General features: G+C 34.9%; 3 protein-coding genes and 1 non-coding gene across 4 annotated transcripts; 2 read left to right on the top strand and 2 right to left on the bottom strand.

Annotated features, from left to right (window-relative positions):
• Nucleotides 1-401: 401 nt before the first annotated feature.
• On the bottom strand, nucleotides 402-7919 carry LOC124914444. Its single transcript, XM_047454993.1, has 13 exons — nucleotides 7810-7919; nucleotides 7373-7721; nucleotides 6677-6854; nucleotides 6552-6601; nucleotides 5340-5432; nucleotides 5173-5261; nucleotides 4382-4460; nucleotides 4128-4210; nucleotides 2986-3064; nucleotides 2197-2899; nucleotides 1704-1781; nucleotides 944-1583; nucleotides 402-863 (listed from the first exon to the last, which is right to left on the bottom strand). Exons 1-13 carry the CDS (start codon nucleotides 7839-7841, stop codon nucleotides 728-730), a joined length of 2589 nt encoding a protein of 862 aa, XP_047310949.1. The 5' UTR covers nucleotides 7842-7919; the 3' UTR covers nucleotides 402-727.
• A 1971-nt stretch (nucleotides 7920-9890) lies between these two features.
• On the top strand, nucleotides 9891-13818 carry LOC124915706 (protein OBERON 4-like). Its single transcript, XM_047456471.1, has 2 exons — nucleotides 9891-12959; nucleotides 13090-13818. Exons 1-2 carry the CDS (start codon nucleotides 10436-10438, stop codon nucleotides 13674-13676), a joined length of 3111 nt encoding a protein of 1036 aa, XP_047312427.1. The 5' UTR covers nucleotides 9891-10435; the 3' UTR covers nucleotides 13677-13818.
• A 142-nt stretch (nucleotides 13819-13960) lies between these two features.
• On the bottom strand, nucleotides 13961-14034 carry TRNAV-CAC. The gene has a single exon. It is a non-coding gene; the product is annotated as a tRNA-Val (tRNA).
• Nucleotides 14035-14973: 939 nt separating this feature from the next.
• LOC124916228 (rop guanine nucleotide exchange factor 3-like) lies at nucleotides 14974-16882 on the top strand. Its single transcript, XM_047456958.1, has 6 exons — nucleotides 14974-15088; nucleotides 15159-15275; nucleotides 15372-15526; nucleotides 15595-15672; nucleotides 15754-16089; nucleotides 16169-16882. Exons 1-6 carry the CDS (start codon nucleotides 14974-14976, stop codon nucleotides 16583-16585), a joined length of 1218 nt encoding a protein of 405 aa, XP_047312914.1. The 3' UTR covers nucleotides 16586-16882.
• Nucleotides 16883-16949: the final 67 nt, after the last annotated feature.

The raw sequence follows: 16949 nt of genomic DNA, 5'->3' as shown, positions 1-16949 counted from the left end.
CTAACTCTATTAATTTTAATTTTTATAAAAGCATTAAATATATGCTAAGAAAGTCTTAAATTTTAAATAAGCATTCTATATATCCAAATTTGAATTTTATTTTTAAACGATTCAAATACGATTTCAAATCAAAAACCGAAATTATTTATTATATACCGAATTTATTTTTTATTATATAATTTATTACATATAATTAAATAATTATATATATAATTAAAAAAAATTTGAATTAGGTTCAAATTGGAAAATAAAATTAGAGTTTAGAATCGAAACCAAGGAACACGAAAAACAGAACAGATAACACCCTAATCCCGTTCTATCTTTCCAAAATTAAAAATGTATATAAAAAAATAAACTTAAAAATGGTGATTTTGGCAATGAAATTTAGACAATATACAGTCAATGAAAGTTGATTTAACTTCATCTAATCCAATTTCAACCTGTCATAAACGTAAACAAATCAGAAGCTGATTCTAGATTTACAACAAAGTTCAGAAAAAAATACATAATAGTATCCAGTCATTAGAATAAAAGGGTTGTTCCTAGCTTCAACTAAGTTAAAAATCCAATAGATATTGAAACGGATAATTTGTAGGGTTCTAACAACATAGTAAGGGAAAAGGAAATGTTCGTCTTCCCAGGCTCCCATCAGAATCGTTTATTTCATCATACAAACTGAACACCAGCTACTAACACTACTGCATCACAATGAAAATAAGGTTCCGGTTCATAGCCTTTTCGGCTTCTGAGAAATAAACCGGATGCCTTGTTTACCAAGTTCCAATTTTTTTGTCTTTCCGTTGTCTAAGGCAACAGACACCAGAGAGGTACCTTCCACAAAATTGTTCACTACCCCTTTGTGCCTGAAAATCAAACAATATTATAGAATCAGCTCTACATGATACACAAACATTTCTTTGTTATTCAAAAAAAAAAGACCAACCATGAGTTATCAGATGGCTGATGGATTTCTACTCTCTTTCCAATAGAGTCTTTGCCCAACTTCTGCAATATCCAATTGGCATCCAAAATCTCATTGATTGAGGTGTCTTCTCCAATAGAATCGTGTTGTTCATCTTCTCCCATGCTTACCGACTTCTCCCTATTCGGATGTCTCTTCCTTTTAGATCTCCGGCCCTTTACAGAGCAGCTCTTCTCATCCACCCCATGAGAAGACCATGAAGTTTGATTTTCGAAATATGGATTCTTGAATTTAAGCTTCAAGAGAGGTTTTGAATCCTTCTGTGGAGGAGGTTGTGAGCCTGAACTCATGGGAACACTACTTTTGATATTTATGCCAACCGAAGTCCCGGATTTTCCTTCTGTATTTTTTCTGGAATAAACTATAGGGTTGCTTGTTGTGGGAGCTTCAGATGTAGCTACGTTTCTGATAACGCTTTTGCTGTGTTGTGAGACATGTGGATTGCCTGAAGAAACAGATTCGTCTCCATTGGCTTTACTACCACCAGAAAATCTAGTGTTTATTTGGGGAACTTCCAGATTTTTCTTTTTTATCTTTATCAAACTACCTTCTTTTACTAGAAATTGTGAACTAGTTAGATCAGGGTTCACGACTTTATCTCCTGACAAATAATACAAATATAAATAATAGAAGCACAGTCTCACAAAAAATGAAAAAATAAATAAAAAATAATCATCCTGTAGAACTTAAGACATAAATAATTTATAGGCAATGAAATTACCATTTCTTTCTGCGGGTTCAGCAGTTGCATCAAGTTTATGTTGGGTAGTCGTTTCTTCCTCCCCAACATGTTCATGGCCTGTTCATAAATATGAACCTGATGAGTATTATTGTCTATTTGCAAATGATCGTCATTATTACTCTATACAGCGACAGTGCCAAAATAAAATATAAGGAAAATTATTTAATACATATTTATGTCTAATTTATTCTCATGAGAATGACAAGTCAATTTACAGAAAGCACTAAGTACATGCATAAACACAAAGAATAGAAAAGGGGACGTATAAATTATAACAGTTACCAGTTGTCAATTATAGCTTAACAGCAAATCAAAACAACTATATTAAAATAGTTTAATGTAAATCAAATGTATAAACTACCTTATTATAAGTGATCAAGAGAGAAACATCAAACCAATAAAAACTAACAGGGACAACAAAATACAGCTCAGAAATGGTAAGGGAGGATGAATAAACACAATAATTGCATACCATTCAGAGCAGCAAAATCTTTCTCCCTTTGACTGGATGGATCAGGTCTAGGAGAGCTGTCTATGTCTCTCTTTCGGGCACCTAAATGTATAACTAGCTTGGGCCCCTTGGTGTTTATAATCTTGGGGTTATGAGAATCTTTTCCAAAGTCGTCATTTTTCCTATTATCAATATGAACCATTTTCATTTTCTTATTTGTATTGCTTACTCCAATCTCATCCATGAATTTGTTCTTAGCAATTCCCTTTTGATTGTTGGAGCATATCTTTTCAGTAAGACTTCCAGTAACAGAAGAAAAAGGTTCTACACATTTTAGGGACTGGAACTCAATATCATTTGAGTCATCATTTCCTTTGTGGACAAAAGGCGGGGTATTAGTACCTCCATCATTGTTACCCCTTTCCATTGTTTTTTGTATCCCAGATGGATGGTGCCTCTTCTTCTTAGCATACTTCATGTTTGAAGATTTTTTACCAGATTCCTTGACCTTCTTTGGTGATTTATCAGCCAAACCTTTTATAGAAAATTTTAAGGGGGGACCCATGGTGGGCCCACTTTCTTCATCATCCGAAAAGGGTGTAATTGAAAATATATCATCTTGAGTAGGCAACCCGGCAGCTTCCCTAAGACTTGCAATCAATTCTTGGTCATTTTTGTCTCTCCTCCTCCAAAGCTCCCGGATAGAGTCATCAACATCCCTTACCTTTCAATTTGATTTATTTAAAAAACTCATTAACCACAAGCAGCAAAAGGTAAAGCATGAACCAGATGCTATCACAGAAAACATACTTGGTAGCACTCCCCACGGCATGTGGCACATTTGTATTGAAGATTGTCATCAGCTTGAAACTGCATATACCTTTCATCGCTGCCATAAAGTAAAATGTGTATCATAAGAATAAAACAAGGGAAAATGAATTAAAAGTAACAGTGATTCATGTTTAATTGTCTATAACCTATCAAACTCATAACCAATAAAGATTGCAGAATATGCCCAAATCACAAGTTGACTAACAGTTTACAAGTCAATCCATATTTTAAATACAACAAATATAGGATATGGCTTTTTCTCTGGTAGTCAGCAAAATATCCATTTCAAAGCAGGTTATTTTAATATATTTTTCTAGTTATTGTCACTTAATTGATATATGAAGTTCGAATCTCAAGAATACCAAAACCAAGAAGAAACCTAGAACACCTTCAAGAAATTTGCTTATACTAACGCCGGTAGTTATTATGTAATCTCCGATTCTCCATTACAATTTAGTTATCATACTTCCACTTTGCATACAACTTATCAAAGGACATCTAACCCACCAAGGCTCGAGTGGCTAAGGGTCTTACCTAAGAGACCAAAGGTCTCAGGTTCGATTCGAACTACGAACGCTCTTATTTAAATGGGGGGTCGTGCTAGCCTCCCCGGGGAATAAATCCCGGTCACCAAAAAAAATGTTGTCCTCAAAATTTGGGGATAATATTGACATTGGAGACTTTACACTTTACCAAAGCATTTGCAGCTGTAAATGAGAAATGTATGCCAAATAGTTGGAAAAAATAGAAACACCAGCAAAGTGTTCAGCTGATAGAATTTTAGGCTTTTAGTGGAGAGATTAGAGTCTTGCTCCTTAACTAGCAAAAGTAGAAAAGGTTAATGAAAACGAAAGCTCCATCACATTTAAAGGAAACAAAAAAGGCTTTTATATCACATAAAATGCAATGGCATGTAACATGTAACTTTCCCTCTAGTTCATGGGATTGGTGGGACTAACAAGCATCTATTTTTCTCACTTCTTTGGATAGAACTATTCTGTCTCCCTTTGTTTATCAAGACTATATGAGATAATTAGATGAAATAACTAAATAGAATGATTATCACATGTATTTGAATGCATCGCAAATAATTTCTACATAATTTAAGGAAAAGAACAAACCTAATACTATCACACTGGCAATGCACCCAGCGTTGGCATATATCACAACACACCATAGGTGTTGATTCCGAGTCTCTGTAAACCTGTATGTGTTCATCGACATACCAAAAGATGAAAACAATATTGGTTATGACAAAAATTCCGTATGATTAAACACTATTAAGTATTAACAAACCATAAACACAAGACGACAAAACATTGCACTAAAAATGTAAGCAAGAAAATAAATCCATGAAAATACAATGTGATAATACCTTCAAGCAAATAGGGCAGTAATTCCCTTTCACAAATAATCTTCCACAAGCATCGCAACAGGTATAACCAAGGAACCACCTGCAATCAAAAATCAAAATAAATCACTCTTCTCCACTTAAGTACACCGTTTCTACAAGAACGAAAATAAACATTCCTCTAGGGAATCTATTAAGCACAATTTCAGAAGTTCAAAAGATCAATATAGTCCAACCTTACAAACATTTAGATCTCAGTGATACCACAAGAAGACAGAAAGCATAAGTCTAATGACATAAGTCTAATGACATAAGTCTAATGAACAAATATGACAGGCTTCCTATTTGGAAATTGTAAGCCTAATTGGTCACCCTGACACGCTTGATTTATACGCAAGAACTTACAAGTATACATACACTAAGACTGTCTAAGGCAATGGAAAAATGTATAGGATTGTAAGTTACAGATGTATAGAATATTCTAGGGTGTATCAAGAATAATTGAGTATATGGATTGTATAAATTCAAAGCTTAAGGCTCTTGAAATATATACATAATGTACAGGATAAGGTTTCAAGATTTATAGAATACTCAAATATGTATTGAAAATGTTGGAGTATATGGTTATGTGATTCAAAGATGTGTAAATCAGTTAATTGAAATACAGTTCTAACTAGCCGTTAATGTTAGGTAACTTCTGTTGCATAACCCCTTAAATTAGTTAGCAGGATGTCCTCTTCAAAAAAAATCAGTAATATTCTTCAAGCATATTTTCATTACAACTTCTCTTGAAACTAAAAACAAACTTAATTAACCTTGTGCTTAGACCATTTCCTGGGACAACAGATGCACAGCTATGACACTTTGTATGTTTAGGGCACAAGTAAGGTCCATGACTGACATTCTGCACCATTAAGAAAATATCATAAGTCAACACACTTGAAAATAATGAAAAAACAGGAGATATGTGTTGATAGTCAACCTTGTGAGGGGGCTGCTGACAATAACTATGATATGCACCATCACATCGTCGGCAAAACATGAACTTACTTGGATCCCCAGTCCTTCGACAAACCTGGAGAAAACAAACAAGCAACAATGAGAAAAGATAGTGAAAGGGTGATTGAGATAACTGGTCAGTTACAGACCAAAAGAATGAACTGTCTAATCATAGAACAATTATAAATCGCATTTGGTTTAGTCTATCAACGTCAAACTGGAGACAGTAATTTGTTATTAACATGGAAAAGTGGGTAACAACACTTACAGCCCTGAAAACAATTAAAGAAACAAATTGCAAACAGAAATGATAGAATTCTACCAACAATAACAGGTTACATTTTCGGGACAACTATCGTCTGGGCCCTCAATAAATATGATCATATGCCTTGTTTGGCCACAGTAAGCATGGATTAGCAATATCAGCTTTACAAAGAAGGCACGAGGCAAAGCAGAGAAGAATATTTTCAACCAAATCAGTTGTAAACAGGATTAACTCAAGACTAGATATTCATCTCAAAAGCTTTTCTATTTTTTAGTAAACTTTTGTTTGCCATTCTAGATTGTTTAAATGATTACTAGGTCTTACTTCCACAAAAAAAAACATGAATTTTCCAAATCCATAAATGCTTTATTATTTCAGTTGTTTATATGTATTCCTAGTCTACCAACCAAATCCAAAAGATTAATAGAATAATTTCCCCAGAGCAAAGAAGCCCTCTGATATTTAAAGTGTTTTCACAATAAGACCCAATCTTGTCAAGCTTCAGCAGAACAAAACAATAGAAATCCTCCAAAAAGATGCTCTTCAAAAACCAAATCTTTCCAAAATATCAGGATCCTATAACTTTTCTTTTTTATTCAACAACATACTCTCCTTCCTATCACGAAAACGTCTACATACAGCTCATGAGATCCACAAACAGGTCACATTTGGACATAATAAATCTATATAGGGATTCAAAATTTCTTAGTGTCCATTTATATTCTATTGTAAATGATCTAGTAAATTCTTTTGTAAATAATATTTGGGTAACATAATTCATTCACCCATAAGCTATCTCCAAATGACTTGCACAAATAGAGAAGAATATGATAGGCCATAGGCATATAACAAAACACGAGAATATTGAAACATTCATACTAATGACCTACTTCAGCTTCTGTTAAAAGAAAATTAAAAACGTTTTAACACCTCACAAGTTCGGCACGATGGGCAAGTCCATGAACTCCAATGAAATAAATCTGCAGGGAGACCATTTCATTAGATTATGATATCTAGACCATACAATGTTGACAAACGTCTATCCTATACACTACCTCTATCGTGAGCCCAGGCTTTAAGACAGCTCCTATGATACTTCTTGCCACAGCATTTACAAGAAAGCATCTTCCATGCTTTTTCACTTCCTTCATGTTCGCCAGAAAAGCACAGACGACACATTACTTTAGCATTAGACTGACCTTGATCTTCTGCTTGCAGATCACCCGAATCATCCTGCCAGCAAACAAAAGTTAGCAACATATTTCTATAAAAAATAAAAATCAATATCAACCCAGAAAATGCATTATCTCGAGGGCAGCTGCTGCGGAAAAGCCTTCGGACATTTCAGGGCCCATCTTTCCTAGTAGGAAATGTATTGTTTATTATCTAAAGAGCAATCACAACTCACAAGACCATCCAAATAAATTGCAACCAGCTGAAGAGGTTGCTATAGAACCATGAAGGAGATAATGCATGTGAAAAACATCAAATTCCTAAGCTTCAAAGCTGGAAGAATGCTTCCAATTTGGAGTCTTTCATTATTCAGACAACATCAAGATAAAATATCAGCACCAATTAGTTAACAGCCTTCTTAACGAGTGATAAAAACATCTTTTAGCAATAGTGACATCTATAAACACCCCTAAAAAATGACCTAATAGGTTGAAAATTGACATCATTGACCGTAGGAATAACAGAGACAAACTGAAAACAACATAAGAATGTAGAATTTCCAAAATAACAAAACTCACCAGCATGGAACCAGATTCGAATCTCCTCGCAAAATCCTCAGCAACTAAAGAAGCCGCCGCAGCCTTCTTCTGCAAAGCGGAACGCTTGTTCTGTGCGGACAACATCTCGTCCCCATCCCCGAAGACGTTTCCATCCCCAAAAGCAGCCCCCACAGCGACCAACGGCGGCTGAGGAGGAGGAACGACCTTAGGAACAGCAACCTGAACAGTAGCATTCTCCTTGAAACAAATTAGCAGCGGATCGTTGATTAAATCGGCAATTCTAACGACTTCGTCAAGGAAGTGATGACGGACGTCGTGAATCCCCAGATTCCGCTGAAACCCTAGCGAGCAATCGCAGATTCTTCGGCTGAAAAGAGAAAAAGAGAAACAACAGATGGTTTGAGTGAGAGAGAAAGGAGTGATTTGTGAAGTTAAGTTAAGGGGTTAGTTAGTACCATGTAATTGGACAAGCGACGTGAAAGGCCATTCTATACAAACCGATTTTGAATTTTTTCAATGAGTCTGAGTTGGAGCATGGCCGAGCGATTCTTTCCCAATATCTTCCCTTACCACCCAATAATTTTATTTTATTTTATTTAATTAACAAACTATCTTATTTTATAAATTAATTTTTTTATTTATATCTAAATTTGTCAATCCCCTCCAAGCTACTTGTGCGTTTTGTCATTCATAACAAAAAAAAAATATTTATATTTATTTGTAATATTTGTTTAACCATAAAATATATTTAATTATTTTTGTTGGGTTTGGGTATTGTATTGGTATTCATATATAGACTTATAAAAATGTGTTATAATAGTAAGGTTCATGAATTGTTACATCAAGTCATTATTTGCTTAAAATATATTTGTTTAAACTATGTATTTCATATTTTAATTTAAAATAATAAAATATTTGAAATTTTTATTTTATTTTTAATTTTTAAAAAGATTAATAATTTTAATATATATATATATTTATAATTAGTAAAATAAATAATAATAAATAAGATATTATTAATTATATTAAAAAAATCAAAATATTATTAAAATGTATTTTAATATTATCAAATTACTCTACTAATAAAAATAAAATTCATATATTATAAATATAAAAATATATAATTAATATTAATTTTCTTATACATATTTTGATTCCATGCAACAAGAATTTACCTGACTCCATGTAGAAACAAGAGACTTGCGAACCACACAATTGCAAGTTACATAAATCTTTAATGATTCACTAATTCATTTTTCGAATTTTAGTCTCATTAAAATCGTATTTGTCATAACCAAAAAGTTCCCATTAGTGACTTAATAATATATTTCTTCACACCATTATTTAATTCATAAACGTTCAAACATTTACACTTTAATTTCTAATTCAATGATCTCTTAATAGAGGATTTGTTTTCCTCCACTGTCATATTATGTGTAGAAAATTATACTTTGATATTTTTGTTGACGTCATAATCTTGCTCAGAAACAATCGATTTCTCATCAGACACATCATGAATGAAAACTGGTGATCTAAAAACATTAATCTAATGATAAAATGTTCTAATATGATTGGTTTAGAATATATATCTTTTACAGAAGACCAAAATTTATTTTCTACATCGTTAATTGTTTCTTTCTCGGACAACAAATTCAAAATAGGACGATGAGTTGATAAACTCACCTCTTGATATGCCATCACCTATCTATTCTCCATTTTTATGACATTTAGGGAATCATCCCAACTCAATTTGAGGGACGGACCCAAGATTCAAAACTGGGGTGGACTTGAAAAAACATTATGGTGAGCTTAAATAAATAATGAGAAAATTTTGGATAAAATGAGTGAATAAATGTAAGTTTTATCATTTTTTTATAATAATTAGATAAACAAAATCAATGAATTATATTGAAATTTGTAAAAAAAAATAATTAGAGAGAAATGTCACATTTTTATTGTAATTTTTTTTTTTAAGTTCATCCGAACCCTACCTAGATTCGTCCATGTACGTGTGAAGACGGAAGCTCGAGAAACTATATTTTTTAATTATTAAAATACTAAAGTTATTTTCTTCTCATTCATTCAATATATATATATATTAGGGGTATTTTCGTCCTTAAATAATATATATATTAAATTCTAATAAAACAAGTTTTTTTAGGAAAAAATCATAAAAAAAAAATACAAAGATCCAAAGAAGTCTTAGGCCTCAATCCTTTTTATGTAATTTTTTATTTCAATTTATTATAAATTTATAATAATTTATTAATTACATAATTTAAACTTTCAACAAAATGAATTAAAATATCCTGAAATTGTGTGGCACACGTTAAACAGTGGCTTGACGTGCAAGTAAAATACTAGCTTGCGCCTTGCAGATGCACAATATAGAATTATACAACACACTCCACTAACCTGTAACAGACAATGCGTTTCTTTTCTCTTAATCAAAATATATTCTGATGATGCGTTGACTTATTTTGTGTTTTCAGGAGTTTCCCCAAAATGCCCTCGGCACTATTCCTCTTATATACATACATATCTCTCGTCGAAACGGTCTTATCTTCCGCCGGCGAAATCCACTCCGGCCATCAACGACCGTCTTTATGTTCATTCTCTGCCTTTGCCATTTCTTCTGATTTCTCATTCGCAACTTCTTCTCGTTATGTTTACAAGTCTGAAGTTGCTATCTACCACCGGCGTTTAATTTGCTGAATGTTGATTTCATCTCATTTGAAGCTAAGCTAAACGTTCATTGAAATTGAGAATTTGTATCTGGATGGATTTCCTATGACTTTGTTGCTGATATGTTTCGGTTTTCATGGTTGGATGTGGAGTTGTTGATGTCTATTGATGTTACCGGTAGTAATAATGATAGTTCAGGTTAACGTTAGGGTTTCTATTATCTCTCCTTAGTTGGATGTATTCTGTTATTCTATGGCGAGATTGACTGATAAATGGAATGATTTAATTAATTGCTGAGGTGACTGTTTCTGGAGCTTCATTGAAGAAGACTAGGGTTGTTTATATATACGAGAGTGATCTTCTTCTTGTTGCATTAGTTGGATTTCATCATTTATAATGAAGAGGTTGAGGTCAAGTGATGATCTTAATTCATTTGGAGAAAAAAGTGTTTCCAAAGATTGGGGAAGAAGAAGAGATGAAGATGCAAATTTGGGCCGTTCATCTTCGCACAAAAGCTTCTATTACAGACCTGAAAATGGAAGAAAGGGTGTGATATCATCGTCTTCACGATATGATCGGCTTGAAGATGACCACGAGAGCTCACAAATGATTAGGAAGCGATCAGATTATGATTCTGAGAGTTACGATAGAAGGAAGAGCTATGATAGCTATAAGAATGCCAGTGACAAGGGAATATTGAGTTCTCCGCGGATGGAATATGGGGGAGATCGTTTTCATCGTTCTGAGAGCTTCTCTGTATCGAGAAGAGAGGTCCCGAAAGGTTTCAGGTCCGAGAGAGATAGGTCATGGCGCAGGTATCCTCATGCGAAAGATTTTGATGAAGGTAGTACTAATAGGTCTGCTGGTGAATCAAGAAGCAGTAAAGTTGTCCCAGAAGACAAAACGAGTTCAAGAGATGTGAAGTCGCCAAACATCATGTCCAAGGACTCTGTAAGTGAGCAGTCAAAGAGTGTTGAATTAAAGAAGAGTGAAGAGTTGCTTGTTGTAAACCATAGTAGCAGTGAAAGGGAAGAAGGGGAGCTTGAACCTGAATCTGATTCTGATTCTGGAGTTCAAATGACAAATAGGAATGAGCATTTAGTTGAAGATTCTGGTGCTTTTGACTTGAATACTTGTCAAAATGATAAAACTGTTGTTCACGAGGAGAATCCTGTTATAGAACATCTAGAAGATTATACAAATCGAGTAACTGAAGTCGGTGAATCAACAAATGAACAGACCAATTCAGATCAAGAAGAATTGCCAATCCCTAAAGATGCAAGTGAAGCCAAACTCGATAGTCTAACTGAAAATGACATTTATGGGCTCAAATCTATACCTTCAGAAGATGAACCGCGGGAGATACTGGGCGTCGAACTTGAGGCCAGATCAGGAGATACTGGTTTGGCCCAATCTAATCTGGACAAGGGCAAAAGCATTGTTGTTCAACATGAATTGAGGGAGGATGTGATGGTCAAAGTGAAAGAAGGAGGTTCTAAAAGCTCATCAACTTCCAGCGACAACCATATAGATGAAATAGGTATGAGGGGATTGGATCTGTTCTCCAGAGATCCTGTTAGAGGGGAAGAGAAACCTAAAGTTGAAAACAAAATGTTTGAATCACTTGATCTCTCTCTTAGCTTACCAAATGTCTTATTACCAATTAACCTGTCTAAGAATCTACCTGGTTCTCCTACTAATTCGGATGGGTTTACCATGTCAGTATCTGCTTCAGGTACTCAGGCTTTCTCCCATAACCTAAGCTGTTCTTTGACTCAGAACACTACGGACAATTGTGAAGGATCAGTTAAAAGTCGCTTACTGTTTCAAGGAATTGATCAAGGTTGGAATACTGAACCAATTCATAAAGGTGTCTCTTCTCCTCAAAGGATCTCTTTAACCGGAGATAGTTTTTTTCACGATTCTCAAGTAGATGGTCAGGGTATACAAAGGCAAAGAATCGGTTCTGCAGAAGGAAGCTCAACACTAGCAGTTAAAATGAGATTGGGGCATAAGAATATTCTGGAAGATGGACGTGCTTTTAGCAGAGATAAGACACATGAACATAATTTCATTGGTGGATCCGACTCTGCTGAGTCTATCATCGACATGATGGTTTCCGAGCCTTTACATGTAACGTCCAATATATTTAATGAAATGAGTGGACAATCTATTGGATGTCTGAAGGTGAGTGTGCACAATATCATATCGGATGCTGACAAGCAATTGCAGCTCCGTGCCATGCAAAAGGGAATACATGACAGACCAGATATTACCATGGATAAGCTGATGAAAATGAATAGAACTCAACTAGAGATCTTGGTAGCCTTGGTAACAGGACAAACAAACTTTCTTCAGAAAAACAACAATGACGCCTCTATTTCTAATCTTGCTGAGATCTTTCTGAACCTGAGATGTAAAAACATAGCTTGTATGAATCTTTTGCCTGTGGATGAATGTGATTGCAAAGTTTGTGAGAAGAAGAGTGGGTTCTGCAGCAATTGCATGTGTCTTGTCTGTTCGAAGTTTGATATGGCATATAATACATGTAGTTGGGTGGGGTGCGATGTATGTTCACATTGGTGCCACGCCAATTGTGCTTTACTTAAGTCATATATTAGGAATGGACACAGTATAAGTAGTGAGGTTCAAGTAGCAGCTGAGACTCAATTTCATTGCGTTGCATGTGGTCATCGGTCTGAGATGTTTGGCTTTGTAAAGGAAGTCTTTCAAAATTTTGCAAGGGAATGGACGGCCGAAGTTCTTTTCAATGAGCTGGAATGTGTTAAAAGAATCTTCTATGCCAGTGAAGACGTAAGAGGAAGGCGGCTTCATGAAATTGCTGTTCAGATGTTGCTGAGATTGGCGAACAATTCAAATCTTCAGGAAGTTCAGTATTATATTCTAGGTTTTCTTTCTGGTAAGTTACATGTCCCATAAAGTTATTTGTTTTTTCCATTAACATTACAGGATTTACTTGTAGCATCAGTTTCGAGAAAATACAATAAGTTATATGTGCTGCAACTGACATTAGTCCTTTCTGATTATAGATAGTAATTCCTCCAAGTATGCTGATCTCCCAACTGCCACTAGAAGCGGTCCATCAAACAAGAACCAAGAAGCAGCAGTAGCAGCAAATGGGTTTCCTGCCCCCAGCCATGAAGTTATACTCTCTAAACCACAATATCCATTGACCCAACTGGAAAAACCTTCGAGCTCATCATTACGTGGATTAGAATTCATGCAGAAGTGTAAAGATCCTTTGGATTCAGATACGCATTGGACTTCTTCTCAAAAGGAACCTGTTTTCGACGAATTAGAAAGCATAGTGAGAATCAAACAGGCAGAGGCTAAAATGTACCAGACGCGCGCAGATGATGCGAGAAGAGAAGGCGAGGACCTGAAAAGAATTGTGTCTGCTAAGAAGGACATGATCGAAGAGGAGTATGTATTAGGTGTTGCGAAATTGCGGATGGAAGAGTCAAAGGCGGAGGAAATGCAAAAGAAGAAACTGGAGGAGTTTGAAAGTGTAGAAAGAGCTTATCGCGAATATTTGGATATGAAGACGAGAATGGAAATTGATATCAAAGAACTGCTATTGAAAATTGAAGCAGCCAAAAGGAATCTCACAATGTGACTATATCACTTTAAAAAGTAGAAATTTCAAATTGTCTTTTAGCCTCTTTCATTCTTGTCTCTACTAGCTAGCTAGCTAGCTAGGATGAAGGATCTGTGTAAATATGTCTGTTGTTGATTAAGAAAGAATATTAATAGTTTTCATCTTGTTTTACAATACAATCTTATATACTACAACTAGAAATTGACTTTATATTCTGGTTAGTTCAATACAACTAAAAGGTAGTTCATGCTTTATTATCAATTTCTGCTAAATGTTCATCATCAAAATATTGGGATAAAAAATGTCTGAGCCCGGGTTCGAACCGGGGACCTCTAGTGTGTGAGACTAGCGTGATAACCGACTACACCACCCAGACAATTGTTTACCTTATTGAAATAGTTATTATTTATTAGAAAAAATATTTATTTAATTATATTTGTTTTTGTTTTTTTGCATGTTTGAGTTAGGGAGGACGAACAAGATGAACATGAACCACTTCTCGTACGAGTGTCTTTAACATTGATTTAATTGTTTATATATATATATATAATTTGGAAATAAATGCTCATTGTTTTTTTCAAGTAATTTTCATTTATAACTCTAAAAGTAGAAATGCATGCCCAACAATCAATTTTTATGCTAAATATGTTTAGTTAAAACATTTTATATAAGTTAATAATTTAAAGCAGACTAACAATTTTAATTTATGGAAACTCTTGCTATTTTAGATTTATGATGTTTTGAGTATTTTAGTTTGTATTGGTTATATATATAAATGAGGAGAATTTGAGAAATTCCTTAGTGAATCATTATTATTATTATAGCAATTGGGTAAGATGGCATGCACGTCTTTCTCCCTTGTTTCTTTCTAATAATCTCTTCCTTCTTGACCATGAATTATCATATTTTTTTTTAACTTTTAGAGAATATAACTGTTATTTGATTTTATTTCTTTATTATAAACAATAAATGTCATATATATTTGAAATTCTCAGGGTGGTGCTAAACTGCTAATATTATTATTATTATTAATTCACCAACAATTTTAATCCTAGAATTTACAATAATTAGAAATAAATCTATTTTAATTAAATAATAAATTAATTAAAGAATAGGAAGGATGCAAATATTATTAATATTATTATATATAAATGGAATGCATATTGAGGCATGATCTTCATCATTAAGAGGCACCAGGCAGCTGGATATCTCTATATCTATCTATCTATCTATATGTATATCTAAAGAAGATATCTCAATGATGATGATGATGATGAGATGATTAGTGAGTTGAGTAGAGCAATTAATAATTAAGATGTCCATCATCTTCTCCGATGAGACCTCACCTCATTGGCCTCTTTCCAAATCTCCCAACAACAACAACAATGATCCTCCTCCTACTCCTCTGGAATCTGCACCAGCCCATACAGGTAGGTAATCTCTCTTCTCTGTTGTAGCTGATGATGATGATGAATAATTAATTAATTAGATTGCAATCAGAAATTGATTTGATGAAGGAAAGGTTTTCAAAGCTACTGTTAGGGGAGGATATGTCTGGAAGTGGCAAAGGTGTCTGCACGGCAGTAACAATCTCCAACGCCATCACCAATCTCTATGGTTTTACTTTCTACTCTAATCTAATCTAATCTCATCACTTTTGTTTTAATTTGCACATGATGATGATAATGATGATGATTGATGATGATCCAACAGCTTCAATATTTGGGCAACACCAGAGGCTAGAGCCATTACATCCAGAGAAAGCGGCCATGTGGAAAAGAGAGATGAACTGTTTGCTATCTGTCTGCAATTACATCACTGAATCTATCCCTCTTCATCACAATTTACTCGACGGAGCTGTTATTCAGGTTCCCAAATACAAATCCCATATCATCTCAGACTCTCTCAACCAATCTAAGCCTTTTCTTTTAATTAGGTCATGGCAAACACAGCAAGAAGAGATATTCACGTCAATCTCCCCGCTCTCAGAAAACTTGACAATATGCTTTTAGTAGTAAGTAGTAGTACTCCATCATCTTTACTTACCTTGCTTCACTTGGATCATCATTATCATCATCATCAATTATTGATCTAGGACGTGTTGGAGAGCTTTAAGGAGACGGAATTCTGGTACGTGAAGCAAGGAGGAGGCGGGAGATCTAGTAATAGCCGCTCCTCCTTCAGAAGGAAATCTACGTCGACTCCAGATCCTCCGCTTCCTCCTCCCACTACGCCTTTGAGGAAACTAGACGAGAGGTGGTGGCTGCCGGTGCCTTGCGTTCCTTCTTCCGGCCTCTCCGATGACGCGAGAAGGCACCTGAAACACAAGCGCGATAGCGCCACACAAATTCACAAAGCTGCTATGACCATCAACAACGCTGTCCTCGCAGAGATCCAGATTCCAGACGTCTACATTTCTTCCCTTCCCAAGGTATAACTGCCCGCCTACCTCACTTACGGTTATTTTTACAAGGACAAAATAATAATAATAATAATTATGGCGGGAGCAGAGTGGGAAAGCAAGCGTGGGAGAAACAATGTACAGGTACATGACAACTGCAGAGAAGTTCTCGGCGGAACAGCTACTAGACAGTCTCAACATAAGCTCCGAGTATGAAGCCCTTGATCTGGCAGATAGAGTCGAGGCCTCGATGCACACGTGGAGGCGTAAAGCCGAGACTAACCATTCAAAATCATCCTGGGATTTAATGGCATTTGTTTCTTCTTCTTCGGATGCAGACAGAGGTGACATTAAGAACCAGGTTTTGAGAGATAGAGCTCAAACATTGTTGTTTTGTTTAAAGCAGAGGTTCCCTGAGCTCTCTCAGACAAGCTTGGACACATTCAAGATTCAATATAACAGGGTATTATATAATTCCATTCATTCATTCATTCCATACTTTCTACATATAGTTAGCTTGAGTTGATCCATTTGAATGGAACTTGCAGGATGTAGGGCAAGCAATCCTAGAAAGCTACTCAAGGGTCTTAGAAGGATTGGCTTACAACATAGTTTCCTGGATTGACGATTTGCTATTTGTCGATGAAACCGTAAGGAGTAGTAATGAATGACACAACTCCCAGAACTTGATCATCGTCAAATGCCATAGTTGTTCCTTAGAAATCATTTGTTTTGTCAAGAAAATAGGGAAATAACTATTCAATTGCTAAATCCTATACTTGTTCAAATTCATTTCATTTCAAGACACCAAATTGTGGAAGCCTTGTGATTTCCTTCGTCACATTAACTTACAAAATTAGCCCATTTTTCTTATTAAACTTTATATATGT

This window comes from Impatiens glandulifera, chromosome 9, assembly GCF_907164915.1.
Source record: "Impatiens glandulifera chromosome 9, dImpGla2.1, whole genome shotgun sequence".
Taxonomy (NCBI): Eukaryota; Viridiplantae; Streptophyta; class Magnoliopsida; order Ericales; family Balsaminaceae; genus Impatiens; species Impatiens glandulifera.
This window is presented reverse-complemented; position numbering and strand designations above follow the sequence as displayed.

What these genes read in the sequence shown, in the direction of transcription:
- LOC124914444 (XM_047454993.1), bottom strand. Translation starts at nt 7,841, where the DNA reads ATGGCCTTTCACGTCGCTTGTCCAATTACATG. An exon ending in AGCCTGGGCTCACGATAGAG is followed by an intron (nt 6,602 to 6,676) that starts GTAGTGTATAGG and finishes GTCTCCCTGCAG; the next exon opens with ATTTATTTCATTGGAGTTCA. An exon ending in GGAAATGGTCTAAGCACAAG is followed by an intron (nt 4,461 to 5,172) that starts GTTAATTAAGTT and finishes TTTTGATTGCAG; the next exon opens with GTGGTTCCTTGGTTATACCT.
- LOC124915706 (XM_047456471.1), top strand. Translation starts at nt 10,436, where the DNA reads ATGAAGAGGTTGAGGTCAAGTGATGATCTTAATTCATTTGGAGAAAAA. An exon ending in TATTCTAGGTTTTCTTTCTG is followed by an intron (nt 12,960 to 13,089) that starts GTAAGTTACATG and finishes TTCTGATTATAG; the next exon opens with ATAGTAATTCCTCCAAGTAT.
- LOC124916228 (XM_047456958.1), top strand. Translation starts at nt 14,974, where the DNA reads ATGTCCATCATCTTCTCCGATGAGACCTCACCTCATTGGCCTCTTTCC. An exon ending in ATCTGCACCAGCCCATACAG is followed by an intron (nt 15,089 to 15,158) that starts GTAGGTAATCTC and finishes GATTGCAATCAG; the next exon opens with AAATTGATTTGATGAAGGAA. An exon ending in CGCCATCACCAATCTCTATG is followed by an intron (nt 15,276 to 15,371) that starts GTTTTACTTTCT and finishes ATGATCCAACAG; the next exon opens with CTTCAATATTTGGGCAACAC.